This window comes from Carassius gibelio, chromosome A21 (assembly GCF_023724105.1).
Source record: "Carassius gibelio isolate Cgi1373 ecotype wild population from Czech Republic chromosome A21, carGib1.2-hapl.c, whole genome shotgun sequence".
Classification (NCBI taxonomy): domain Eukaryota; kingdom Metazoa; phylum Chordata; class Actinopteri; order Cypriniformes; family Cyprinidae; genus Carassius; species Carassius gibelio.
In genome coordinates this window covers 21,275,765-21,303,685 of record NC_068391.1, presented here as the reverse complement: position 1 = coordinate 21,303,685, position 27,921 = coordinate 21,275,765, and the positions used below count along the sequence as shown (strand labels likewise).

Genomic DNA, 27,921 nt, shown 5'->3' with positions numbered 1-27,921 from the left:
AATGGAGGGACTGAGATCTCTCGGACTAAATCTAAAATATCTTAAACTGTGTTCAGAAGATAAAACGGAGGTCTCAGGTTTTTGGAACAGCATGAGGGTGAGTCATTAATGACATAATTTTCATTTTTGGGTGAACTATCCCTTTAAAAAGAATTCTGCTTTTAGTGTCGAAAAAATTACATTATAAGAAGACCTCGGGGGAAATTGAAATGATTAAAAAATGCTATCAAGCTATCAAGCCGTAATCATTTTAGGAGAAACCACAAACCTGACCTCAGACCAGCATTTAAAGAGGACATTACCTGCTCTGATAAGCACCCTAAATACAACCATTTTCCTCTCATTAGGTTCTTATCATGAACTAACCAGCACACTGATTTTATTACACTGTTTGTCATTTGTGTACTAGTGGAGTCTGTGTAATAACGGCCCTCAGACTCCCTCCTCTGATTCCTCTTGAGGGCTGGAGAAGATGAGGTGGGCACAGCAATGCTTGACTTCAGGAGAATCGTGATTTCATGAGCGTCTTCAAGCATGCCTCGGCTGCTCTGGAGGAAGCACAAGCTGTTCTTCGCCTGAGATGGGGGTTTGCTCAGGCCTCGTCTATGGGTCTCTACCAATTAACACTTCGGTGACTTAATAATGTACTTATTCACAGAGTACATGACAAGATAACAGAGAGAGAACTGTAAGTACTGAGAATGAAGGACCTTCAGACAGTTCAGGATTGACAACTCTACTTTTTACTATCACCAATCAGCAGTAGTTAATGCCTTCTTAAATGCAATGTTTTTGATGTATGGAAAATAACACAGGACAATTATTTTACAAATATTTGAATTTTTTGGTTACAAAAAAATTGCTAACTTCATAAGATCACACAGCCACTTTAATTATGAGGTAAACATAAAAATATCATGCAATATCATGCAAGTTTACAGGACTTTCAAAGCCGATGCTTCAAAAACTACACAAAGTAAACCTGACAAAGCACAGAGAAGCGAAAGAGAAGCACAGATGACATTGTTTCACAATGCACTGATCCTGCTGCAAATCGTGCTGACAACATTTGCATCTAAGCGTGAACTCATGAACCCATGTATGTCATTTGGCCAGAGCCGATGGTTTATGCTGCACCGTCATGTGAAAACACCCACAATGGCTGCAGTTCAGTAGTTCAGCGTAGTTAAGCAGTTATATTACCCTACATGCAGATAAACTATTTCTCTATTTCCCTAATGCAAGAATAAACTGAATATAAGCAAAGGATTGTCACAATAAATACATTTATATAAATATGTCAGTAATCACCTAACCTCACCTCCGGTCTGGCATGCTAAGGTTTGGGCTTCAGCAGATAATCAGAGTAAGTCTGACCACATTCAGACACATTTCTGGTGCTGAATGCGGCTCTAGTTGTCTCTTATGTGACCGGCACAGACACCTGGAGGGCAAAACATTCATGATATTGCAGCAAAGGCCAGTCAGTTTTCATTTACTCGTGTTGCTGCTATAAAACGAAGGCTTTGCACCGTGTGAAAGATATAATTTCTGTTGCTCATCAGGCATTTGAGTTCACTTTGCCTTCTAGTATTTCAGCTCACTACTAGGAGTGTTGCTTCTTCTCTGGCTTTATCTAATGGTGTGTCTTTGGAGGACATTTGTCTGATTCACTTTTATCAGATTTTATAATCTGGACATGGATTTGACTCATGGTTCCCTCCTGTTTAAACAGGTGTCAGTTCATATTCCTCTTTTTACCAGTGGTTTGGTTCTAGCATTAGCTTCTGACACAGAGTCACATGAAGCCGTGAAAGGCAACGTCTAATGAAGGGCTGTGGAAGAACACAGCATCTCGTTCCCTACTCAGGGTTACTCTTGGAAAACAAGGCAAGCGTATGCATTAAAGCAACAGAAATGAGCAAAACCGATTGATTTCTTTTTTCTTTTATTGTATGACTAATGAAGATAATCAAATTCTACAGGGCCATAACATTTAATTAAGAAAGCAAACCTTTACAAAGACGATTTCCCAGTGTACAGTACAGAATAAATCAATGCAATTTGTCTCTGGACTTGTGCACATTGCTGTTTGCGTCTATAACCATTTATGCACACGTTCATCCTTTGAGTTAGTAGTTTCTTCAACTTCTGTCAAGCACAAATGCAGTTTTTTTTTTTTTATTACAGTATGTGTTGGATTTCTTCAGTACATTGCAAAATCAAAAATTAAACCACATTCACAATCTGGTATGCAAACGAAATGCTATAATCCCCCATAAAACAAATGAAATAAAAGTACAATTTCCTAATCCATAACACAGGTCATCAAAAATATATTATGAGATGCAACACAAATCTAAATATACTGTATATATTATTTGTTGTGTAAATAATATAACACACTAACTGAAATATTCTTTTAAATCCATCTTTTTTTATTGCCTTTGCCATTACCCTGTCTTTAAAATAGATGATTTCAGATCTGAACCACACAACTCTACATGCTTTCAGAGAGACAAACAGTCCCACAACTAAATAGGGTGCACAGTTTGTAAATGACGTTTTACAATATATATTGGAAACGACAGTAAGGAGAAGTGTGAAGCTAATTAATATGGTTCAAAGCTATCCTTGCATAGCACAAAGCTGACTACATAACTATCAATTATGCCTATAATGTGCAAAATGCATAACAAGAGGTTGGTACAAATAAAAGGTCACATCTTTAGAACAGGTATCATCATGGACAATGTGTGTGTGTGTGTGTGTGTGTGTGTGTGTACATAAATATAGACACACACACAGACTGAACTCATAACTTTCACCACATCCACAAAAGTCTGGCTCCAGAGAAATCTATGACTGTGCATTTGCATACTGTTTCCACACATATCCCAGAGTAATCTGGCACAAACTCTGCAAACTCCAAAATATTCAAAAAGCTCTAAAATAAAGAGGAGGAACATGACATTTATCCACATCATGTAATCCAGATAATGTGACCAAAATATCCTGATCCAGTGGCATACCCCAAAAAGCGTCCATTTCAAAATTTTGTGTATTCATTCTTTTGAAAAAGCTTTTCAAAACAAGGAAAGTAGCAAATTGATGAAACAGGAGTACTGCAAACTTATAAGAGCTTCTTATAAACAAACCAAGAAGAGCAACTCAAACTGATCATAATGGTGTGCCTTTTATCACTTCGATCACAATAAAGCCCTTACTAATCTATATTGCTACATCAAAGTAAAGTATGATCACGTGTAAAAGTTCCTCATTTAAGAGAACTTCTTTTCTTTTCTTTTTTCTCTCAGTCCAAAAATAGAGAGGATAGTCTTTATAAGTTTGGTTTCTGTTCGACAGGTGCTTGAGGAGCAACTGACATGCCACAAACATAAAAAAATTGGCATTGTAATAGCACTACAAGACATATTTACTGTATATGTAGAACAGTGTATTCAAATACATGGCTAATCGCTAGACATGTCTTCTTTTAGTTTTCATTAACGAGCAGAGACAAAGACGTCTGGAATGGAATATATGTTCACTATGGGCTGTGAGACGAAGGCAGTGTGGCTGATACGTTCTTCACTGATGTTTTAGAAAGGTTGCCCATATCTAATTCAAACAAACAAGGAGAACACCTTCTAATAAAGTAGTCTCTTAACTCACAAATATATACAAGGCACTGCTCTTGATCCGCTCGGACTCGTCCACTTTAAAGTGATAACTCTAGTGCCATCATTTTTATATCCTGTGAGCGCCACAATTTCTCTTTCAAAAAGCATCGACCAGAATAAAGAATATTTTAATGCTTAATATAAAATTGTAATCTGACACCAATACAATCTTTCTAAGCATCTACTTTAGTCTCTCTTTTAAATGGTTTTCATTTATATGTATCGGCACATGCTTAATCATCAAAAGTTAAATCAAAACTTGACTACAAATAAATAAATCAAATAAAACATTTCTATTCCCGAATATCCTCAATGATCTGCATGAATCGAAACATAACGCTCTCTCTCTCTCTGTCAAGCACTGAGTTTGTACCTTGTAGTTATATTTAGCAAAGCTCAAAATGAATATCGACATCTCTAAGATTTCAAAATATTTACATGGAAACAAAATAAATAGTATGCTTTATGATATACACATAAATCTTTTCTCTACACTTTTTATATCCATGTGTAAATGTTTTTTTTTTTTTTTTCTCACTGAGACATGTTTTATTGCTGTTAATGGAACCCTAGTAGAATTTAAGGTCAAATAACAGAAGATCCAGAACACAGGCTAAAGAGAAAAAACAGAGGAAATCAAGCTGTTAACTGGGTACAGAAAGCTTCATCATGCAAACTTATTCCATGTACATTGCTAATGTAATGCAAAAACATTTTACATTTTATTTTTTTTAAAAGAATAGTTCAACCCATTATATATATATATATATATATATATAATTTCACCCTCATGTTGTTTTAAATCTGTTGGCTGTTTGTGTGTGTTTTCTTTTTCTTCTAGAACACAAGAGTTGAACATTCTTCAAAATGTTTCCGCATACAACAACACAGTCAGCACATATGTCCAAAAAGGACAAAAATAAATGTAAAAAGCGGCATAAAAATACTGCATACATCATCTATAGGTTTATGTGGTAGATTCATATGAGGAGCAGGACTTCAGAAGATGTGGAATAAAGTGCGTGGAAACTTTTGTAGTTGGTTTGGGTCCTGCCAGATGTGACATAGCTGCTAAACTGCCATCGAAACGAGAAGAGCAAAGTGTCTCCTTTTGTGTTCTACAAGAGCATACAGCACTGGAACAACATGAGGGAGAGTATGTAATGACAGAATCATTGCTTCTTTTTTGGGGGGGTTTACTATTCCTTAAGCAGGGGAGTATTAAACTATAATTCTATGTGCATTTGCAGAATAGCATTTCTCAGGTCTGATATACTGTCGGATTGTATATATATAGTAAGTATGAGTTCCTTCCAGTGCAGTGGTTTGTACATAATCCAGTCCCTCGGGTTATCATAGGTATATACAGTGTGTTACATATGCTGACACAAACTTGAACGTGGGAGCTTGACTACTAATGAAACATATTTGAGACAAATTGTTTTGTTTCAATTTTTTTGTTGTTATCGTTTAGAAACATAAGAAAGAAAGAAAAGAGAAAAACTGGGGAGATAGAATTAGTGTGGCTGCAGGGCGCCCTGTATTTTGGGTTTTTTATTCAAGTAAGTTGCCCAATACACCAAGTTAAAGGTTCCGAAGAGCAGCGGGAAAGCTATTCTGGCGATCCTGTCGATCTTGCTCACGCTGTTGAAGGTCTTCTTGGCCTCGGGGGCTTTGGGTTTCGGCTCTTCCTTGGGCTCGGTTGGTGGAGGGGGGGCACTTTTAGCAATAGTTGCCAAACCAGGGTCTCTGGCAATGTTCGGAGCAAACGTCGTCGCCGTCGCAGCCGTGTAGGTGTTGTTCTTTTTCAGCAATGACTCCTTCTTCTTCTTTTGCTGTAGAGGAGGTCAACAGGAAATATGTCATCAGTTGTTACGATCACGCAGTATTTTATGTTTTCTCATTATTTTCTGTTTCTTCTTTGGATTAAGAAGATTTTACATAAGGATAAGGATTTATAATGTGGTGTCAAACGATTAATCGCGATTAATCGCATCCAAAAATGGTACGTTTTTGTTTACATGATATATATGTGTGTACTGTGTATATTTATTATGTATATATATAGTATACATTTTGAAAATTTTACATGCAAATATTTATATTCAGATAATTTTTCGTAAATGTCAACAAAAACTTATTGGATGCGATTAATCGTGATTAATCATTTGACAGCACTAGTTTAAACGTTACATTGCAATTAATCTTGAGATGAGTAAGAAATGCTGTATGTTTGAGATCACTGCTGTTAAACCTGATGTCTATAAAGTTTGAACAAATCAATCCAATCGCATTCAGTCATTGGCAGTTGCTTGGTTATAATTACTTAACTTCATGAAACCAGTGTTGGGTGTAGTGCATTAGTAATTAATTACTGTAATTTAATTAATTTTCCCTTGAGTAAAAAGTAAGGGGTTAATTAAAGGGGTTTTTACTGTAATTTAATTAGTTACTTCTGCTGTAAATGCATTAAATACTGTATAGACTTTAGAACAACTCTATATAAAGCAATAGTGGATTTAACATCAAAATGTAACATCTAAAAAAAAAAGAACAATTAAATAAAATACTTTAGATTGTATGTAAAATATAGATTATACATTTTATTTCAATGAAAACAACTACTGTACACGCCATGTTTTCACATTTATCCGGCTTTATCCAGTGGATGTCACTAGTGTAACCTAATGTCACCTCGTCTGTTTCTTACATTAAGTAATTATTAGTAGGAAATTAAATATTATGAACAAATAGTTTTTTTTACAAGATACTAAGTCATTATGAGAAATTTCATCATTATGTGAAAGGGTAAAATTTTTACAAGAAACTAAATCGTTATTATGAAAATCTTCTAACTTTTTAACTTTTTGTGAGCAATCTTATATGAGATACTAATTAATTTAATGTTAAATGAGATTTTTCTGTATTTAAGTCATTTTAAAAGTAATTTCTTAATATTCAATTCAAGTTTCAATTCAATTCAAGTTTATTTGTATAGCGCTTTTTACAAAACAAATCGTTACAAAGCAACTTTACAGAAAATTATGTTTCTACAATATTTAGTAGTAGCTTGTAGTTTGTGCACATTTGACAGGATTTTAGAAAAAATAATAATAATACAAGACGTAGTCAGCTAGACGATGAACTATCAATATTATTAATTAAGGTATTATATGATTCAGTCACACATTTAGCAATAATTAATATAATGTTGTAAATAATAATAATAATAATAAAACACTTTCAGTAAATGTAAAACAGTAGCTTCGGACAATATCAGTACAGTTTTCATTTTTATGAACGAATACTTTAATGACATTTTGTTACATTTAGTTTTCCTCTTAACTGAAAGCTGAAAAGCCTTTACCTTCTCGGGCACCACACTTTTCCCGTCCCAGGCGTACCCCCTCTTGGTGAAGTAGTTTACAGTGGCAAACTCAATCAGAGCCGAGAAGACAAAGGCGTAGCAGACGGCGATGAACCAGTCCATGGCTGTGGCGTAGGCCACCTTGGGCAGAGAGTTTCTGGCGCTGATACTCAGGGTGGTCATGGTGAGGACAGTGGTCACTCCTGCAGCGGTCAAAGCATACGGAAAACACCTGCATTAAACCACTATAGGCCATCATTTAATCAATCTGCCAGAAAACAAAATAGTGTTTAAGTTTAATAGTGCTGGGCCCCTTTTGTCTTCATTCCTCAGAGCAACAACACTCAGACAGGCTGTGGTGTTTAAACTCTGCTCAAATGGTACAAATGGTTCACACTAATAACTAGTTGCTTATTAGCATGTCTTTATTAACATATTGGCTGTTTATTAGTGCTTATAAAGTACATATAATGCATGACATCCATAATCCTACCCAATACCCTGAACTTAACAACTACCTTATAAACTATTAATATGCAGCAAATAAGGAGTTAATTGAGGCAAAAGTCATAGTTAATGGTTAGTTAATAGTGAGAATTGGACCCTAAAATATAGTGTGACCGAAAAATGACCTACTTGAAGAAATTTTGAGAGTTTTTTTACTGTTTGTGACCATGCATCCTCAAAGAGAGCTCCTGTAATGAACAGTGACAGCTGGCAAACATTCATTAGTATGAATTATGTGTGGTGTTGGACATAATTAAATTGAAACTGTAGTGCATATTTAATTCCTGCTGTCTCTTCTGCCCAAAACAAGCCTGAGCCCTCCTCCTGAAGTCAGACTGATCCTCTCGGCAAACACTGATTCTCACAGCATCATTACAAATGTTTGCTATTTGTTCTCAAGCTAAGTAATACCAGACAAACCCCAAACTGCAATGATGTGTCTTTGCTACTTTTATCACTATTCAAAATAAAAAATAGCTAACTATTTAGGGCAGCTTTTGCTTAAAGTGTCTATGTGAAATAACTGATGATAGCCTCATCCTGCAGAGATACACCCAACGGTTAAAGCTCTAATTAGGTTAGTTAGCATGGTTATTAAAATGTTCCACTCACTGTGTCTAAATACTGAACATTTGTTTATATGAGCCATATCTTTTAACAACATTTTCCTTGACACACACAACAGGATGGGAGACAATGAATAATGAGAGTGCAACAAAAATTACATTAACTCTCAAAGGTGTTCAATAACGTGGTTAGGGAAAGAAAGTCTGTGGAGACTAGAGAGAGAGAGAGAGAGAGAGAGAGAGAGAGAGAGAGAGAGAGAGAGAGAGAGAGAGAGAGAGAATACAAGCTTATTTTCATTTTGGCAAGCATTAAATAAAAAAATAAAGAGTTGATAAAATAAAAAAGATTTTTGTATCCACATTATGTCTTGTCTGAAATTATTTGCATGTTATTTACGTGTGTGTATTATATATATATATATATATATATAGGGCTGGTTATTAAACGCATTAATCAGATGAATTCATTATGGAAAAAAATTAAGTGTTAAAATTATTAAGGTATTTGACGCACTAGACCTATGTGGATCGATTGATGACTAATGAGGAGCCTAGAAAATGTCCTGAAAATTCAAGATATGGGACTCATTGTGTCTCATATTAACATCACATACTTAAGAAATATTACACGAGAAGTAGGCTAAGTGCAAAATGTGATACTCATCTTATACAACAGTTCATTAAGAAATTAATCTTGTGTTATTTTAGACACAATGCTGTCTGTTTTGCTCAGGGCTTAAAAATGAAAAAAAGAAAGAAAATCAATCGGTTCACTCTGAGCAGAATCAATATTTTAACGTTTCTGTTCTGCGTTCCTCTGATATTATTACCATTCCGAAAAAATAAAAAAAAATATATATATTATTGCATTTTGAGAGTAAAAAAAAAAAGAAAAAACGTGGCATTTTATTAGCCCTATTACTTCCGAAATAATAAAGGCTAAAATGCCTGTAGTCTAGAACAACATATTTAAAAACATTATAAAAAACAGTTATTAGTTTAGGCTATGAAAACGTCAATCCAAAAACAAATTAATCTCTCTTTTGGCACAAATCCAAATGTTCCCATGTTCCCGACGTATCTGGATGCAAAAATGTTTTTAAAAAAAATCATTTCAATTAACAGTATTTAGAAAAGAACAGGAATTAAAAATATAAGAAGCTATAGCAATATTAACAACAAACTAAAACCTATTAATTTAGACTAAAACGAAACTGAAACCAAAGCTGGGTTTTTCATTCGACACAAAATCAAAGTTTCCGTATTCGCAATGTATTTGAATAACAAATGATTATAAAAAAATAGCCTAATGTTTGTAAACAGATTAGCGTATTTTAACAATGCAGCAAACCTTTTTAAATATTTTGATAATTTACTGAAAATAAATTAATTACTTTTTAAACCGTTTAAATGATTATTAATCGGTCAAAATGAGATGATACAGTTTGCTGCATTCATGCGCACTCAGAAACCGGTGACTGTGAACGAATCAGCAGAGCTTGTACGAGTTTTTGTCATCGCTGAATCTTTCTCAGACGTTTCCAAATGTCGAAATTGGTTAGCGCATCTATCTATGCATGATGGTGTCCACTGCCCCTGGCGAGCGGAGCTTCTCAAAGTTGGAAATAATCAAAGGACAGCCGCGGTCCTCAGTTGGGCAGGAAAGGCTAAGCCTGCTGCCGCTTGAGTCTCGAATGCACATTCACCAATGGTGAGAAAAAAAGGCCCTTTTTGCGCTGCGTCATCAGGCATAATTTGGTCTTAATCCGGCCCTGAAGGCTGTGCATTGCCATTTAGACTTGCCTATGATGAGTTGTAGCCTGGTAATACCAGACTCTGCTACTTCACTTTGCTTCGTAGACAGAGTCTGGAATGGCATAATACAGAAGTGTTTTCTCTCTCGCTAGGGGGGTGCTTGTCTGAAGTTTAAAATCATTGGTTACCCGTAAGCCAATCAGATACGTTTAGTTATGACGTATGTTATTCGCCTGTACAGCCGCATCGAAGCACAGACATCATGCATCGAACTCAAATCTATGATTGAATTTCCACTGTAAACCTGTTGTAAACACATGATGATGTGAGCGAAATACCGGAGTGAACATGGCTGTAAATGACTTTTGCAGTTTGAAAAAGAGTTGAATGTTGTCCATAACAGAGCGAATTGCATCCCGTGTCTCGTTTCCCATTTCCGCGGTCGTTTCGGTTTTCGATTTCTCTAACCTACAATGTAAATCTCGGCCCTTAGCATCTACGTCACGGCTCTCAGCCCGTCCTCTGTTCGTTGATTGGCTCGGCTGTTTCCAGACCGGTGGCAAACAGAAAGCTCTGACGCTGCATCAGACTGAGTACAGAACAAGGGGCAAGGAACTCGACCGGAAGTTGAAGTCGGGTGGGGGCTGCCATCTTTTAGCAGAACTTCACTTGCGTTAGTATTCCCATTGACTCCCATTCATTTTGGCGTCACTTTGACAGCGAATAACTTTACATCTGAGGCGTTTAAAGACTCTGTTTGTCCATTATTTATTTCTAAAGATACACGACAATGTATAAAGGGCTCCATTACCTTCTATGTTACATTATGGCCCCGTAGAAACAGTTTTTGTAAAAAATAGGCTAACGATTGCGTCATAACCACTCGTCTCTCTGTCGCATTACCGTACAGACAGGAGGATAAGCTCACAGACAATTAACTTAATATGGCGTACTGGCGTTACATTTTAAAATACTATACAAAATAATTAATCAGAATACTTACTCCTGCTCACTCACGCCAAAGAACTCCCCGCTCAAGCTCGCCGTCTCTGCAAGATTAACGATGGCAGTTTGCACACACAGCTACTAGAAGATTTACATCTGGCAGACAGGTTGCTGACGTCGTCAAGCTTCGTTTGAGTCTGCGCGTCAGAAACGGAAGTGCTAAAAAACGCTAAAACTGGGCTTCACTTGTCTCAATTGAGTTCCAATGGGGTCGCTGTGTCCATTTCTTTTACTGTCTATGATACAGAAGCGAAATGAAATTGAGCGGAAGCAGGAAGTCTGATGTAGTCAGGCTAGATGAGTTCACAGCTGAGCCGACATTTCACTCACTGACTTCAGAGTCATATTTGCATATGCCGGAGTCTGCTGGAATTCATGATTGGTTGACAGCAAATTTCAAATATTAAATGGAACGATTAAATAACGTTATTAACCGGTTAATGGTCATTTCAAATTTTCGATTCTGTTCGGAACTATAAAATTTGGTTCTGTTCCTGTCAAAATTTCATTTGTTTCCGGTTTTCGTTTTCCGTCCCTTGAACTGGTTCGGAGCCTTGGTTTTGCTCTTTTTTTTCATAGTGGCGTTGGCTTTGATGTGGCGCTGCACAGAACGATTGGTGTGTGACATTGTCCACAAGTTCTTGCAGTTCTTTGACGTCACACACCGATCGATCTGATGGTGATGATCTGCTTCAAGTCGAACAAGCTTAATGATTCAATGAACCATTCATAAAGAACCTTTTACTTCACTCCTAGATGAATAAGCCATTTGAACGAATCAAACGAATGAATAAATGACTCGATGACTTAATCATTAAGACATGTACCACCACCTACTGGCAGTTTTAGTTTATTATTTGCAGTATCATTTTAGTAAAGAAATAATTTCATATTTTCTTAGTAATAATAATACAATTAAAAAGAAATTATTAAAGTTTTAGCTCACCCAACCAAAAATTTCAATTCTGTCATCATCCAAAAGAGTATATTTAATACATTTTATCAAACAAAATATTTCTTGCTGAACCTACTTTTTGTAATCTCTGTTTGATGTTTTGCACAACAATGACTTTAAATGATCTTTGAGTTATTTCTCCAGATTTGATTTGCAATTAATTAATCACCAAATCATCTAATTAATTAGGTTAGGTGAGTGGCTGTACAAGTGAACTTGACTGTGCTGGTCATGAAGATGTACAGTAACCCTGTGGATGCACTCTTTCCATTACAACACGCTGAAACGTTTGAATATGGTTTGAATATTGTTACACCCCTAATGTATATATTTTCCGTGGCATTACAGTGTTATTGCCCATATGGTTTTTGAACATCTCTACCAAACGGAGACAACAAAGCTCAAGCAATGGTGTGAGTCTTGTGACGAGAATATCAGTCTAAGTAACCAACAGAAGACAGAGGAGTGTTCCAGAGACATGTTTGAAATAATTATCTTTCTATTTATGTTTGGTGATGCTAATGAAAAAAATCAATAACTTTGAGAAGACAGGAACAAATTCTAGTTTCTTCTGCAGTATTCAACACTTTCTTTTCCAGAAAAGCATGGTGAAATTGAGTTTATCTGTGGTGTTGAAGGCTACTTCTTCAAAGGGCCTTTTCAGCAGTTTTGTTCGGTGTAATTTCAGTTCTGTGCTGTCTTGAGTTATTTAGCCATTTCTCTTTCTCTCTACACTGATAATATTAAACTTACTTCTGTCTCAACAAAGTTATCCTGGTCTTGAGACATTTCCAGCAGCAATATGAATCTTCTCTCTAGTTTAATTTGCTTCAACCCCCTCAGGTCTCTGGAGGAATATCTTCAGCACAAGATGTTGTTGCACTTCTTCTGTGATTTACAGGTAGTTCCTGCTATGGACCCATAATACTGCTCATCATTTTCCTTTAACATCATAGTCTTGTGACATTACTGACTTCTTCACACCAACATAAACCACACTATCGGCACTAAGCCTTGTTATAGATCAAGTTATGGAACTGCAGCGCCATTCGTCAGTGTGTTGTTAAAGGGATAACTCACCGAAAATTAAAATGAATGATAAAATGATTTATCAGAATGTTCCAGGCTACAGGAAGTGGACAGAACAGTGGTGGTCTCATTATAAGGAAAGGAGCTGCTTGAACATTCTGCTACATATATTTTCATAGTGTTTCATGCAAAGAAGAAAATGATGCAGTATAACATAAGGTTGAACAAATATTGACAGAACTGTACCCTTTGGGTAAGTTTTTAACTTCAATCAAGTTTGTACAGAAGGATTATTATTTATAGGTGATGAACAATGCCGATGTTTTTTTTTTTTTTTCTCGTTTTGGCTATAAGCTTGTATACCAATATGTTTTCTTTCGCTTGGAAACAATAACCAAGTCTCTCATGTGCAAAGATTATAAACATTATTTGAAATTTTGGTTAATGTTGAGCAAAAACTTGCTTGTTTGAACTAAATAAACTGTAATAAAGTTATACTGCGGGTACAAGCTGCTGTTTACAATTGAATTCTGATAACGTTCCAATAATATCGTGCATCCCTACTATTTATGCTCCTTGTATTTATTCAGGTCTTAAGTGCTTCGGTCCTAACACTTGTCGTGTAGTTCAGTGTCATGAATCAAGATGTGTCGAAAAGAGAAAAATGACAGATGACGTTCCTCAAGATGATAAAGCTGCATTATGGGAATACCCTTTAGGTGGGACAGTTGTCTGCAGACCAATGAGATTCTCGTTCCAATTCATTAGCTTATGACATTAACTTAATATATTTAAAATAATTTTTATACTAAGTATACTTCAAATGGCGTATCACTTAAAACTTACTCATAAAAAATTATGTCACTTTATTTGGAGTATTTCTTTATCGCACAATGCACATTTCTTAATATTATGCTAAAAATGTGTTTTAAATTCCTATAAATAAGGACTGTATGATCTTTTTATAATATCAGTCTTTAAACGCACTATATTTAAAGTGTACCTGAAGTATACTTGCAATAGTTCCCCTTTAGCACAATCAAATGCATTTATCTTTAGTTGGACCTCAGCACTACTTCTGCACAGTTAAACTGGATTACGCACAACATTAATTGTTCCAATTTAGTAGACTTTAAAAATACACGTTTAGTATACCAAAAGTACAATTGCAGGGTATTTTTATGAAGCACATAAATATGTTTTTTTTTTTTTTGGAAAAGGGGAGATTTAAATTCTGGTCAATAAAGAAATAAATATATATAAAAAAATAAAATAAAAAAAAAACAATTGTGTCACATCCTTGGCCCTCTAGTCATGTTTCAATCTAAGTGCATTTGTAGAATACAAGCTTTTAGAATTGAGAATATCAGTATAGTTTTGCAAGGCTGAGCAACCCAACTAAGGCACAGACGGCTCTCAGATGCTATTTATTTGTTATTATGTTTGTCTAAGATGCAAACGCCTGGGAATCCAAAGAGCCCAGTCAGGAGACTTGATTCAAGGGTAGCCCAACAAGCTGACAGAAAAACAAAAATCTTTCCTCTCCGACATGTGCTACATAATACATCACACAGACGCACAGATTCCTCCCGGCACAGTTTAAAACTTTGAATACTGTTGTGCTCACTGTCAAATTAAGAATGTATGATTGTGCAGTTTGCATGCTCCTTCTAAAAGCACTAACAATCAATGCATGCAGCCTTTTAATAAAGGATTGAGGAAAACTGTAAATAAAGACAGACAACCTTTTAAGACAAAGAAACAGAAACTTTTTTATTTTTGAAATAAAAAAGTGTGGCTCAAATGTGTTTTATGTGACATGCATGCATTAAGTTACGAGGACGGACTGACTGGTGCACTGCCTATGTATTGCACATGGGTTCAAGCTATTTTTCTCAATGGCTTTCAAAAAGTGGTGGAGAAAATATTGGCAGGAAATTGGTGGGGACAAGTGTAAAGTGTACAAGGAAATCCCAGAACGAGCTAAATAATATTTGGAAGAGCTTAGAGAAACGCAGAACATTTTTATGCTTATTTACATATATTTTTATGCGTTGAACATGCTAACATCAAAGTCTCCGGCATCAGTTGTGAGCGGAGTGTTTTGTGTGTCTCTTGAGGAACACTGTTTGTGTGGTGCAAGCAGTTGCTGTCTAGCTAGATTATTCCAGATCAATCATTTATGAGATCGTGTTTTGGAAAGTAGACAGTACAACAGTGCACTAGATTTAAAGATGTTGGAGACTGCTGCAAAGTGATGCTAACAGTGCATCGATCGCTTAACTTACAGATCAATTAGGACACTCACCAAACACAGTTCTGGCGGGGACAGATTCCCTGTTGAGCCAGAAGGACACCTGGGACAGGATCACGGTCATGATGCACGGCAAATATGTCTGGATGACAAAGTAACCGATCTTCCTCTTGAGGTGGAAATGTGTGGTCATCACAACATACTCTCCTGGAAGTGAAAGAGGAGAAATATATACATTAATGAATGAGTATTAGGACAGTCAATTAGACGTGTTAATTTAATTATAAAGAAATTAACCCAAAATGAATGCAACTAATCATGCAAACTAACTGCAGCACAGAATACTCATTTAGGGACTTTTCTCAGAATATACTGATATGCAAGATTGAATATAATGAATCTGAATGGATATCATATAGTTATTTTATTCACTATTCCTTTACCCTAATGTATATAACAATGCATATGCAGTATGCATTTATTTTTATGCCAAATCATTATTCCTAATTAATCACTGCACTGCATATTTTTTTTTTTTGTTAAGTTATGTTTTCTAATGGATTGTCTATATCGGTGTGTATAGAAAACATACTAGTGTTAATGCACTTTATGTCTGATGCTGCTATCCACACCTGAATTTCCCACATGGGAACAAATAACCATATAGAGCTCATGTGCTGCAGCATATGTGTTTTCATCTGGAAGAAGTGATATTTAGAGCATTTGCTCAAGTGCATCATTCCTAGTTGATATTAGAACGATTCATGAGATTTAAGAATCTATGATGTTTATCAGATGGTTAATATGCAAATATGGTGCTTTAAATAGAACACGCTCTTTCCAGATGATGCTCTTTTTCACATTTGTGTATTGTGCTCACTGAGATGCAAAGTAGTATTCCTGTTGTAGTCTAAATCAGCTTTCAGTAACTGGCATCACAGATTATATTCACATACTAACAAATCTGAGAGAATAGTAATCTACCACAATGCATTTCCTGCAAACCATCAAAAAAACGACTGATTGATAATGACGGGGAATTCACTGTCTGACAACTAAATCTACCAAATCAGATTACTGAAAAGAAGGTAATCCAGTTAACCCACTTTGGACCCTTTAGTTAAAGTACCTGTATCGATTGGCGAATAAAAAAATTCTGGAGCAAGCTACTCTGGCTAAAATGCTACAACATAACCAAAGGCTTGATTTCTAAACATGAACACACCAGTGCTGGACTGCACCACACCCGAGTCGACCGTCTGTCCCATCAAGTCATACTGGTTGAGACGGGAGCCATCGTCAGCCACGACCACAGACTGCGCCGCCCCTCGCGTCCAAACGTACACCACCTCAGCCCTCGTGTAGGCGTCTGATGCAAACAAACAAGACACAACATCAACTGTGTGAAGTCAAAGAGCTTGGCAGGGTCATACACTGCAGTGGAGCGGAGACGCAGCAGACACTGAAATATCTAGAGCCTCGTGGCACTGAGTCACAAGCTTGTTTTTTATTCATGCCCCCCCCCCCCCCACCATTCTTCCTCCAGCGCAGACGCATCTGTTCTTTCTTTTCAAGGATTAGTTGGTAGCTAAATGCATTCGGCTGGTTGTGTGGACTCGGGTAAGTGATGCATTGTCAGAGATGATCTCTACGCTCTGTGAAAGTCCCCGTCTGAGACTCTCCAGGGAAGCGTGTGAACGTCACCGTACTTACAGCTGCCGTATTTGAGAGGGCAAGCATGGGCGTCCATCGGGAAGTCCTCCAAGTGCATTGGACATTCAGCTCTGACTGTAAGCCTGAGATGGAGAGAGAGACAGCGGGATACAATATTATAATCCTGACCGTTAGAAAAACACATCTGGACAGTATGATGATGCATATAAATATGTATAACTTGTATGGAATTGTTATTAAATTAAAGCAATGCATTGAAATGGAATTCAACGGAAGTGGAGTTGCTGCTCACCCATTCTAGATCTAAAGATGTAATCATATATTTGACCATTTGTGTTAGTATTTAATTTTCTAGGTTATCTAGATACATGCATTAAAATGCTGAGTGTGCAGTCCATATATATGTGTTCTAAAAACCCAAACAATTCAGATAATAAGGGATCCAGAAATATTGACGTATTTTGAAGTGCCCATGATAACTGCACGCTCGCTCATTGTTAAGCATTAATGCACAAGACTGACACAAGCAAACTTTAGCAAAGCTATTATTATTAGCACGCATTACTGTCTGGACCCCTGTGCAACCGCTTAGATCACTTATACACACAGGAATTACTACAGCTCACATTTACAGTACAGACGCACACACATGCACAGTCTCACTCCAGCTTGACAGCGTGATAAATCAGTAAATGTCATGCCCCTACGGTACATTCCTCCCATTTTTCATTTAGTTGACACAAATATGAACTTCCATCTTCGCCCTAATCTACTAATTAAGCAGAATGACGGATGCTTTATAACCTGACCGGTGCTTTAGGCACTTGAGAGGCAGATGTCTATGTTATTCATGTCAAACTAATACTCTTGTAAATATATATTTGAGTGTATTTCTATACGGAGAGAGATGGAGACCCAGATCACTTCAGGTCAAACCCCATCATTAGAAGGAAATGCACCATCAGCAGCTTCACCTCATGGTGTACAGCAGCGTTCCTTCCTCTTTGATCCGCAGAAGTTTGTTAGGCATGGTCATGTTATGGGCGACTGACTTCTTTCCGTTGTGGAAAAACGTGTCGGGCGTCCAGATTTTGCTGGCCATGAGATTGTTGAGACGGAGCACTGCCATGGGACCTTTAAACTTCAGCCTCTCGTCCTTCCAGCTCTGCCTGAAGAACACATCGATGGTGTACTCCTGCAACATAACACAGCCTTTTCTCATCCCACGCACAAATAGTTAGTGAAACATGTTCATGTGGCGTTCATACTTCATCCAAGGCATTTTATGATAGCGTTGCATTTGCATTTTCACATTTTTTCCAACATGCTTGCATTTGTGCTGCTGTTTTGCAGTTTATTTTGGTTATACTCTTGTCATACAATTGTAGCTCATAGTGATCAGCTGCGGTCAAGCTCCAAATTTGACATAACAAGCCCTTTTTCATTTGTCCTCAAATGCTTTGAGGATTCTAATAGAGACTTGTAGTTATAGAGTAGCTTTTGTGTAATAATTTCAGTAAAACCGCAGTCATCTAGTGGAGCCGTGAGCTTTCTGAAGCAGTGCTGGTCATAATTAGCTGCATGAATCATTCTAACAACCGCTGATCGTCATAGCTGTGAGCATTTATTCATATTCACACGATCATCCATTATGACTCAGACACAGCCGGTTGTTCTAGACAGAGTCACATGACTGGGTGAATGAAATGTAAAGCAGAAAAACAACAACAATCCAACATCACTGCAGCATTTGAACCTTTTTATGACATTAGTAGACTTAGTAGACAAGCATGGATAACATGTAGAGATGCTTCATAAATGAACTTATGTTTGGCAGGATATGCCATTATGTTATAAAAAGTATATACAGTGGCTTCAATATATGACTGAAGATAAACTTATATCTGAACGTCATTTCACTAGATGACATCACTAAGTGCAAACAGATGAAGCTCGAGCTCTACTCAGAACTGACTTTCCTGTTTCTAAAGGTATTTTTTAGTAAAGGTACGTTCCCCTCACAGACATCGGGTTCATCACATCAGATATGAACATGTTTCACTAACTCTTGAACAAACAAGAGTCATATTATCGTTTTATGATTTAAAATATTTTGTGAAATGTTCTGCTTAACAAGCTTCTTGTGCTTAAATCTAAATAAATAAATACATATCACCTGCTTTGATATTTTAATGTATTCCAAAACATTCATCTATTTTTATTTATTTATTATTATTATGTAAAGAAGTGATAAGAAATATGGGTTATGGTGTTATAATCAATTAGTAATTTCTTCCACTATTAGTGTATACTGGATCAGGCTTCAGATTTACAGATTATTTACAGATGAAATCATCACATTTCAAGCTTGTCATTGAGGTGAAAACATTGAAGCAGATGTAGATGAATCTTCTGAACACTGGCTACACTGGAAACCTGTGACATTTATACAAAGTAAAACAGTTTTACCATGTCATGGTCCGAGACCGGCCCAATACTCGTCACGAAAATGTCAGTCTTGACTTCGGTTACACGCTCTGTTGAAGCAAGAAATGAGGAGTTTGAGTGTCAATCAGTGCTGCTCATTAGTTTAACATCACTTTAATCCAGAGGTTCAACCTGTCTGAGTCCAGAAAACTCTTCACACTCCACTTTCATGCCTTCTGTCTCTCTTGCATCCAACTTCTAATAATAACTGGGATATTTTTCCTTTCCTTTCCTTTCCTTTCCTTTCCTTTCCTTTCCACAGAGCATTTAAATCCCCAATCACGTCAAGCAAACCTTACTATAATCTATAAATAAGTTGGTGTCATTTACTAAGAAATGCACTTACTTTCTTGCCTCAGTGAAAAACAGCATGTCTGTGTGTGTTGGGATGATGACTGATGTTGACAGAAGTTGTTAGTCAGCTTTACTTGCTATTTATGACATGTTTTCACTTTGTGGATGCTAAGGTAATGCTAGTAAGGTCAAACAGATGCATGGACAAATAATACTATTTTAGTTTTATTACGTAAGGTGTGCATTTTCAAAACTCTTTGTACAAACTGATCAAACATCCAAACCTGATCGCATATTTTAATTACAGTTATGCATTTTATCAGTCCTCATAATCAATGCTGTAAAGCACTAGATTATTATATGTAATGAGAATGTTTGGTTTGATCACTGAAACACAACAGTAGGATCTTCTCTTCATTCAGTACCTTCACAATAAGCTCATTCAAATGCAAACACTGAAAGATACTCTACATGTTTCAGATGTTACTGTTAAAGATGTTACATTGTTACATTAGGAAATAAACTTGCATTACTTATGTTTTGCACTGACATGAAATCCATATTGTAATATAATGTTTGTATGGTATGTTTGCAATAGTATAACACACACACACACACACACACACACACACACACACACACACTTTAAACATTGTGGTTATCATCTACCAAAAATAATTTATAATATTACAAAAACTCCTTATATTTTTTTTTGTTTTTTGTTTTTGTTTCAACAACTGCAAACTAGTTTTCTAGAATCCAGATTTATAGAAATATAAATATACTGTACCAATAAACTGATTGACCAAACATCTGTTGGATTTAATGACCCAAATGTATTAAATTGAATGAGACTGAAGAGATGAAAATGAAAAGTTACACATAAGGTGAAGCAACTTATTCATTTATAAAAGGTGAACGGAAACTGTTTCCTCTGCAGGACATTACATTTAAATATAATAATAATAATAAAAAAACCTAAAACTGCTATATACGTAAGTGAATTAGAAACCTATTTCGAGTGGAGCATGATTGGTTACTGATTTATTTTCCCGATGTGAAAAAGTGCTGTTACATCCGTCTGAAGATGTAAGTTTAGAAATCTCCCACAGGGCTGAAAACTGGGACACGAACACATGAGGCCAAACTTCTTCACGTACCTCCGAGCCCAGGCCTGAGACGGTTGTCGTAGCCATCGAGGAGGCTGTCCAGAATCCTGGTGAAAACTGTGGTGTTGTCTTTCTGCTCATCTGCGCTTTGACTGGAGCTGACAACACACAACAGCAGACCTTTTACTCAAAACACACCATGTGTGTCTATAACACACCCTGATGTGAAAAATCACTGCAACACCCTCCTCGGTGTAACTCTGAAACATCCAGCCGGTTTAAAGAGAATTTGCAATGCAACAGCCTGCAGATGAACAACAGCTCTCCTTCCGTCTTAGGAGCAAAGGGGGATATATATATATACACAGGAACAATGCATTATTAATTAGATAAAATACTCTTTTAGATGCAAATAAGCATGAGTTCTAGCAACACGAAGCCAAATCCTAAAAGACGCACCCATGGCTGCAAAGAGAATGAACTCATCAATATTTCAGACAAATGATTAGGAGCAAAATGCAGTTTAATCATATAGTGTAAAATGAACAAGAGCCTGTGAGACAGTGGCCAAGTTGTGTTCCTCTAAAAACAATCACCGTCTGACCGTTCATACATAATTGCTTGCTTTTTTGGTAATCGCTATCACTGTTTTTCAGCTGGCTTGTGTGTCTGCAGACTCAATAAACACTGTCCACGGATGGGGGTGTTTTCAAATAGAGAAAAGTGAGAGGTTGAGATGCAACAGACCCCAAAACAGAGAGACATCACCGCACTGAACTGCAGGTTAGCCTTGCATCCTGTGTTTTTGATATCGGGCTTGTATTATTGCAAGTAATTCCACTATAAATCTTCCAGTAAAGCAACATGGAAAACTATTGATTTAAAGCAGTTAAATCAAATTTAAACACAATTGTCTGATGATATATGCTCACCGTCGCTGAGAAGAACAGTGCACGCTTTTTGTGCTCATTTCAATCAATTGTAATGTCTCCCAGCAGAACATACAATGGAGTCTGAAAGTCTAAGACCAGGTTTTCTCTGTGTTTTCAAAGAAAACTATTTCTAGGTTACTAATCAAATGTAAGCAAATTTCGATATTGACCCTCCTTTCTACAAAGATCAGATTTACTTTTTTTAACTAAAACATATTTTTTTTAAATCATACTGGTTTGTGCAAACTTGCAGACTTTCAAAAAAAAAAAAAAAAAACATTCCCATCAAATTCTGATTAGTTTGTATTTTTGTTCTTTTATAAAGATGCAAAACACAGGCATTTTCGCAAGTGGGCTCTCACACCTTTGGACCTCACTGGATTCAACCACAGGCTGGCTCAAATACAACGAGAATAAAAATATAAGGAGAAGACCTCCACCCTCCCCCATCTGCGCAGAGAGACATACATGCACACAGACCCCATGAGCGACACGGAAAAGGGGTCATCAGAGGAAAACCTAGTCTCATACAGTATATTACGCATGCATGCCAGAACAACACTGGTAATGCCAGCCTGACCCAAAATTACCTCAGAGAAAAATGCACAAAAAATATTTATTTAGTAATAATGAACTCAAATATATTTTTGGCAGACCTGGTGATAGTAGGTTGAAAGAGGAACCATACAGACATGAATAACACACTGCAAAATCCATGTGGTTATGAGCAGCATACAGATCCCCATTAAACATTGTACAGCAACCCCATCTACAGGTCATCTGAACAGCAACAGTGTGAACGCATGCTGTCACAGCACAGCTTACAAATGAGACGCTGTGTGCCTGTGGCATTTTTAAAGTATTGTTATAAAATATTCATGGGTATGTCAACACCGCTGTGACGGTCACCTGTCTGAACGTATAAAATAAGTCTAAAGCAAGCAAAATGTTGCATGGCATTTGTAATCACTTTACACGCTTTATTTTACAACCATGATCTTTTCAAAATGATTTCATGATATGCATCATTAAAACATGCCCCCCCCCCCCCCCCCCGAACATCTTTATATATTTTTATTGTAACTAATCGTTTAGAAATAAATCCACAGAATGATTCTCTGCTAACAGTAAGCTACATTCATGAAACTATAAACTCATTGGTTACTATTACACTTTAGGACTTTTAAGCCAAATCCTCTCAAATAAATATTTATGTTTAGTTGCAAACCTCTGCATTTGTCCTTACATTCAAAATAGCACTTGGATGTAGTTTTAGAAATATCTTGCTACATGTTTTTGTCTAAAAAAAAACTATTTCAGTGATATTGCTTATTGATAATAGACATGCACAGTTTTAATTTCCTGCTTCAAACATATGCAAGCAAAATTCACCTATGAAGCATGCAGTATAACCGTAAAGAAAGTTGTAGGAGAATGAAAACCTTAATGAACGCTTCATTAGCATGACATCCTCTCTGAGGTCTGAGGTTCTGATCTCCGTCTGTTAACTTTATAAGAGCTACATTTAGATCAAAGTCCGTAGATATTAACTAAACACTAGAGCACAGAGAGTGCTCTTTATCAACAGCAGAGAATGTGTTGATCATTTCAATATATGAGTGCATCAACCTCAGGTGCACAAACATACCTTTTCCCAGCCAGAACGCTGGACACCAGTAAACAGGCCCAAATCCAAAGCCAAGCTGCTCCTCTTCCACCCCACATCATTCTCCAAAGGATGTATCCCCACTAAAGAAGACAAAAATACATTCATTAAAAGCATCATTCAAAGAAGCCCAAGGTTTTCCTTTCTCTTTTAACTGAGGTGGAGGAATTACAGGAAGAAGTGAGGTATGTGGTTGTCAAAACCCACACCACGATTGATTATAGGGAGTATGTGCATTAATATACCTCAGAAATATAATTAAACATATGTTTTTAGACAAACGTTTTCAAAAGAAGTAGGTCTTTAGTGTCAGCTGACATGCAATGACTCCCACAGTTACCAATCAATGTCTGTCTATGAGGATACCTGTAATTGTATATTTATATGAGTCGCAATAGAGCGATGTGATGCAAGACATTTAATCATCTAAATACAAATACTGAAAGCAGTTTAACAGGTGCTGAACGAAATGTTACTATTTCCCCTTTTTTATCCTGTGAATGGATGCATGCTGTGTGTTGATGAGGTCCTGACCCCTGTGTAGTTTACATATAGTGCGGATTAAGACTAAGGCAGTGTAAACAGAGTAAACAAATAACAGTTTTGCATGATACAAAACGACAGTCAGCTCATTACATATGCCACAAGACCCACAATGCAAATACTCAATGTTTAATTGCACTTTGGCAAATTTAGGAACATTAATCTGTGTTTATATACATAACAGAGGGCTATAGATGTAAAAATACATCGGTGTGCTTTCATTCCGCCGGGTGGCACGCATTAACGCAAATCAGTCCACACACAATCGGCGTGTTAATCCTCCATTAACATCATGCAGAATGATTTACAGCTCCGTGTAAAAACCGTGATCACTCGCCGAGGCTCTCTCCGTGATGCCCACATTCAGATCGCACGAGAGAGATTTGGACGAAATGCCCTGACTTCCCAGGGATTATATCATCAAAAGCACGATTTAAGGCATCTCGTTATCAGTATTGGGCGTGCGCCTCGGGGTTGCTCCGGTGTAGTAATTCAATTGGAGCAATTAAGCAAACAGTGTGCATCATTTCAGACCATCGCCAAGTTCACAGCAATCATGCATACCACAAACATCGTGCAGAGATAAAAGTACCTCATAATCCATTTTAGGTTCCCAGAATATGGCACTACCTTTATGCAGTTGCGATCCCTCAACCCACGGTTTTACAATAGGACATAGGCATCAAGACTTATGTTAAATCGATCGCACCTTATCGTCAAACTTTCGCACACGTCTTTTCTGTCTGGATGCGAGGAGAAGATGCTCTGAGATGTGAGCTGTGCTGGATTTGAGCTCGAGGCTGCTGCTGCTGATGATGATGCTGCCGAGCGCGCGCAGCTCTCGCGCACTCTTCATCGAAACTCTTCCCAGTTTACAGCAAATTAGTCATCTACCAAGCCCAAATCCACAAGAATAAAGCTTTACTACAGCAGAACAATGGTGCTATGGCCATGAAATGAGATCACCTGAGTGCATTGCGATTGTGATTCAGAATGGAAGGTGGTGGTAGCTACCAATCTCACAGAGAAAGACCAATCCGTACCATTTTTTATATGCAGCACAATTTCACTTGCGCTGCTGTTGACTTAATCTCTTTCAGTGGTGGGGAAATCAAATCCTCTTACATTTTGTTACCCATATCTCGCATCTCTCTTGCTCTCTTGCATTGCGTTGGAACAATAATACACCGCGCATCGTCTCCTTCACGATTACACATGCTATTAATTATTACAGCAACGTTGTCGAGCGCTGCCACGTTACAGGCATGCCAGGCACACATTTAGCAATATGCACGCCGATCCGCAGTGCATGCACATGCATACAACCCAAATAAAGTGGAATGCATGCATCTCTCACCTAAAAATCCGGATGGCTCGAATCTTTCCCAAAATTACCTTGAAGCAGTCTCTAAGACCCCTCGTCTCACCGACTCACCCAGCGCCTGGAATATCGCGAATATCGCACAGATATGTGTTAAATCAAACGCTTAAGGAAGATCCGCAGTCCTAACATCGCGTCTGCAGAGCAGCTTTTCTGATCATTTGCGTAGTGAGGACACAAACTAAAAGCCTGGGTGTGTTTTAAACGTGACATTAACGAGGGAAATAGCGCAGCTTGTTAGAGGCCACGTCGCGAGCGTTGATCTCAGCCTGTTGGGTGTTGGAGAGGATGCTGAGACGATCTGAAACATAGCACAGCTTTCATACAAACTCCACAGCGTCTTGACGTTTATGTGTCCGTGTGCATGTTCATGCATGCGCGAGACAGGATTTAACAACAAATCATGATGAGCAGACTATAGCTTTTGCCTCTTGTGCTCGCTGCTATTAGTTCCACTTTAACCTGATGCAACGCGAGCAACAGCTGCAACACAAATAACTTTAGTTCTAAAGGTTTAAAGAGCACGCAATTCTACAATACAATGTCTTCGTTTCTTAAATTCCCCGTGTTCCCCTCATGGAACTTCTTAGGCAAAGGAGTCGCGGATCTCGCGCATCACTGCACGTTTCGCACGTGACCGATCATTCAGTCCTGCCCAATATAAAGCAGCACTCATTGCACTGTCCCAGTAACCATACTTTCGGCATCCCTCCACCTCCCCATCTCCTCCTTTCTTTCTGTATTCTCCCTCTATACAGTCCCACATGGGTTGAACTCAGAGCTCAAGCAGAGTATCGGGTTTGAGCCTCCACCGAGGACAGCAAGGTTCATGTACTATTAACCATCAGGTCTGTACTTAGTATTGCTCAGAATAACCTTTGTTTGGATATGCTGAGATATAAATTAATGTTTTCATTCTGTGTGCTCATCATTCTTGAAATCATTGTATCAGAACTTTGACTGTACAATATACTTAATTACTTAGTTACACTGTTGAAGTCAATGCAAAGCAATGCATGTGTTGTTCTTTTCTAATGCACATTATACATATTGTGCATCATATATTTTAATAACACAATCTACCAGCACAACCTTTGTCCTTTGACACAAAGAAGGCTGGGAAATGCTGCATGTGTAGTATGCCAAGAAAATACGCCAACGGCCTTCATCTTTTGATAGTGTGCATTGGTGATGTTAACTGTTAACTGTCAGGCTGTGTATCTATGAGGGAGTAGACAGGGAGCAGTTTATGTTTTCTCAGGCCATCTTTTACTCTTGCTTTTCTTCCTTAACATTTAGTATTGTTTAGCATACATGAACAAGTTTTCAGTGTTTGTATAATTAGGTTAACTTAAACACTAACTTTAAAGCTGAAAGTAAACTGATTTATGAGCACTTGTTTCAGCTTGTTCAATAGAAAAGTAGATTTCAGATTCCCAATTCTGAGTTATCAGTGTGTCACTAGTATTGGCCTGAATGTATGACAGAAACTGTCAGCCCACGCTCGAAATAGGCAGAGAAGGACGAATCTCAGATTCTTCACGCCTGTAAATGAAACACTGGAAGAGGTGACATAATCAACACCTATGCACTTCAGCTGTTCACGACTGCCAGATCTGTCACTATTTTGGGAGAACCGGCAACCAGGCTTCCTGGTTTCTGAAGTGCGAGATATAGCATGATGGGTATGAAAGCGTCAACAGGTAATCATAAGATTTGCCTGCTGCACCAGGTGTGAATGTCTTTAGTCAGGACACCAACACATGAAATTAATTCTGAGATGAGACAGAGAAAGATCATAAAATATAGAATCTGGCTTTGCTGAATCACTGTATATATATTTTTAACAGTCTAAAGAAGAGTTATGGACAGTGAAATTAAATCGAAAGGCTGACAGCCCCTATATGATGCATATTTAGCAATGATTTCGAAACTTTGATGAAACTGTGTTATCTAAAGAAAAGAAAGTCAAGGTGGAAAATGTAAGGAGTTTCAGTGCTGAAGTGTTTTGCGATCCCTACTTCAGAGATAATGCTGGTGTGGAGCTCTCCGTGGTCCTGAACGCTGAGCACTGTATACACTGTCCCCGACCGTATGACTGTCGCTTTCTGTCGGTTCTGGGGATGACAGGGTCTACAGCAAGTTGTCACACTAGAGTGGCTCATCTCAGCATGGGCCTGTCTCATCAACCTCCAGCGGCTCGGAGAGTACCTCTACACACGACCTTGCAATGCAAAGCCAAGCTTGTACTAGAGACAGACAATTTGAGAGCTATTTCAGTCTAGTCTGTGGACCGGGCACTGACAGCTATCATGCAGTAGATAACAAAGAAGAAAACATATGTTGTCATGTCCTGTCATAAATTAGGATTTTAACAGTGTATATATTTGCATGAAATCGAATCCTAGTGGGCTGCCTCTATTGGCACTCTCCTTATTTCGCGGAATTGTCTTCTCGGTAAAGCCATGCATCCAGCTCAAAAATACATTTTAAAAGTTGGACAAAGAGAGTGTTGTGTATTTTATGTTTATTGTTATTATTATTATTATTATTTATCTTACCAACATGTCAACTAATAGTGTTTTCTAATTGTACTTGGATATTAAAAATGGAAAATGGACATAGTGGGCACTCGTGCAGCATAATCAGTGTCGTACACCCGAGTCAACGAGACGGAGGGAAGGGCATAAACAAACCGTGGAGGGACCACAACA

General features: G+C 37.5%; 1 protein-coding gene across 3 annotated transcripts; it reads right to left on the bottom strand.

Annotated features, from left to right (window-relative positions):
- Window positions 1–1,931: 1,931 nt before the first annotated feature.
- On the bottom strand, window positions 1,932–25,787 carry LOC127941317 (gamma-aminobutyric acid receptor subunit alpha-1-like). Of its 3 annotated transcripts, none has more exons than XM_052536261.1 (10): window positions 25,184–25,787; window positions 23,266–23,366; window positions 20,737–20,843; window positions 19,265–19,332; window positions 17,770–17,990; window positions 16,835–16,917; window positions 16,347–16,490; window positions 15,176–15,328; window positions 7,051–7,253; window positions 1,932–5,518 (listed from the first exon to the last, which is right to left on the bottom strand). In XM_052536261.1, the coding sequence occupies exons 2-10, from the start codon at window positions 23,343–23,345 to the stop codon at window positions 5,201–5,203; spliced, it is 1,377 nt and encodes a 458-aa protein (XP_052392221.1). In that variant the 5' UTR covers window positions 23,346–23,366; window positions 25,184–25,787; the 3' UTR covers window positions 1,932–5,200. The 3 variants fall into 3 exon arrangements, with proteins under 3 accessions (XP_052392221.1, XP_052392219.1, XP_052392220.1); XM_052536259.1 differs by lacking the exon at window positions 25,184–25,787 and adding an exon at window positions 24,536–24,885; XM_052536260.1 differs by lacking the exon at window positions 25,184–25,787 and adding an exon at window positions 24,419–24,647.
- Window positions 25,788–27,921: the final 2,134 nt, after the last annotated feature.

Bases quoted from the DNA above. Each gene is read 5' to 3' on its own strand.
- LOC127941317 (XM_052536259.1), bottom strand. From the start codon at position 24,682: ATGAAGAGTGCGCGAGAGCTGCGCGCGCTCGGCAGCATCATCATCAGC. The intron at 19,333-20,736 runs GTACGTGAAGAA...TTGCTTCAACAG, and splicing joins TCTCAGGCCTGGGCTCGGAG to AGCGTGTAACCGAAGTCAAG. The intron at 5,519-7,050 runs GTAAAGGCTTTT...CCTCCTCTACAG, and splicing joins AAAGTGTGGTGCCCGAGAAG to CAAAAGAAGAAGAAGGAGTC.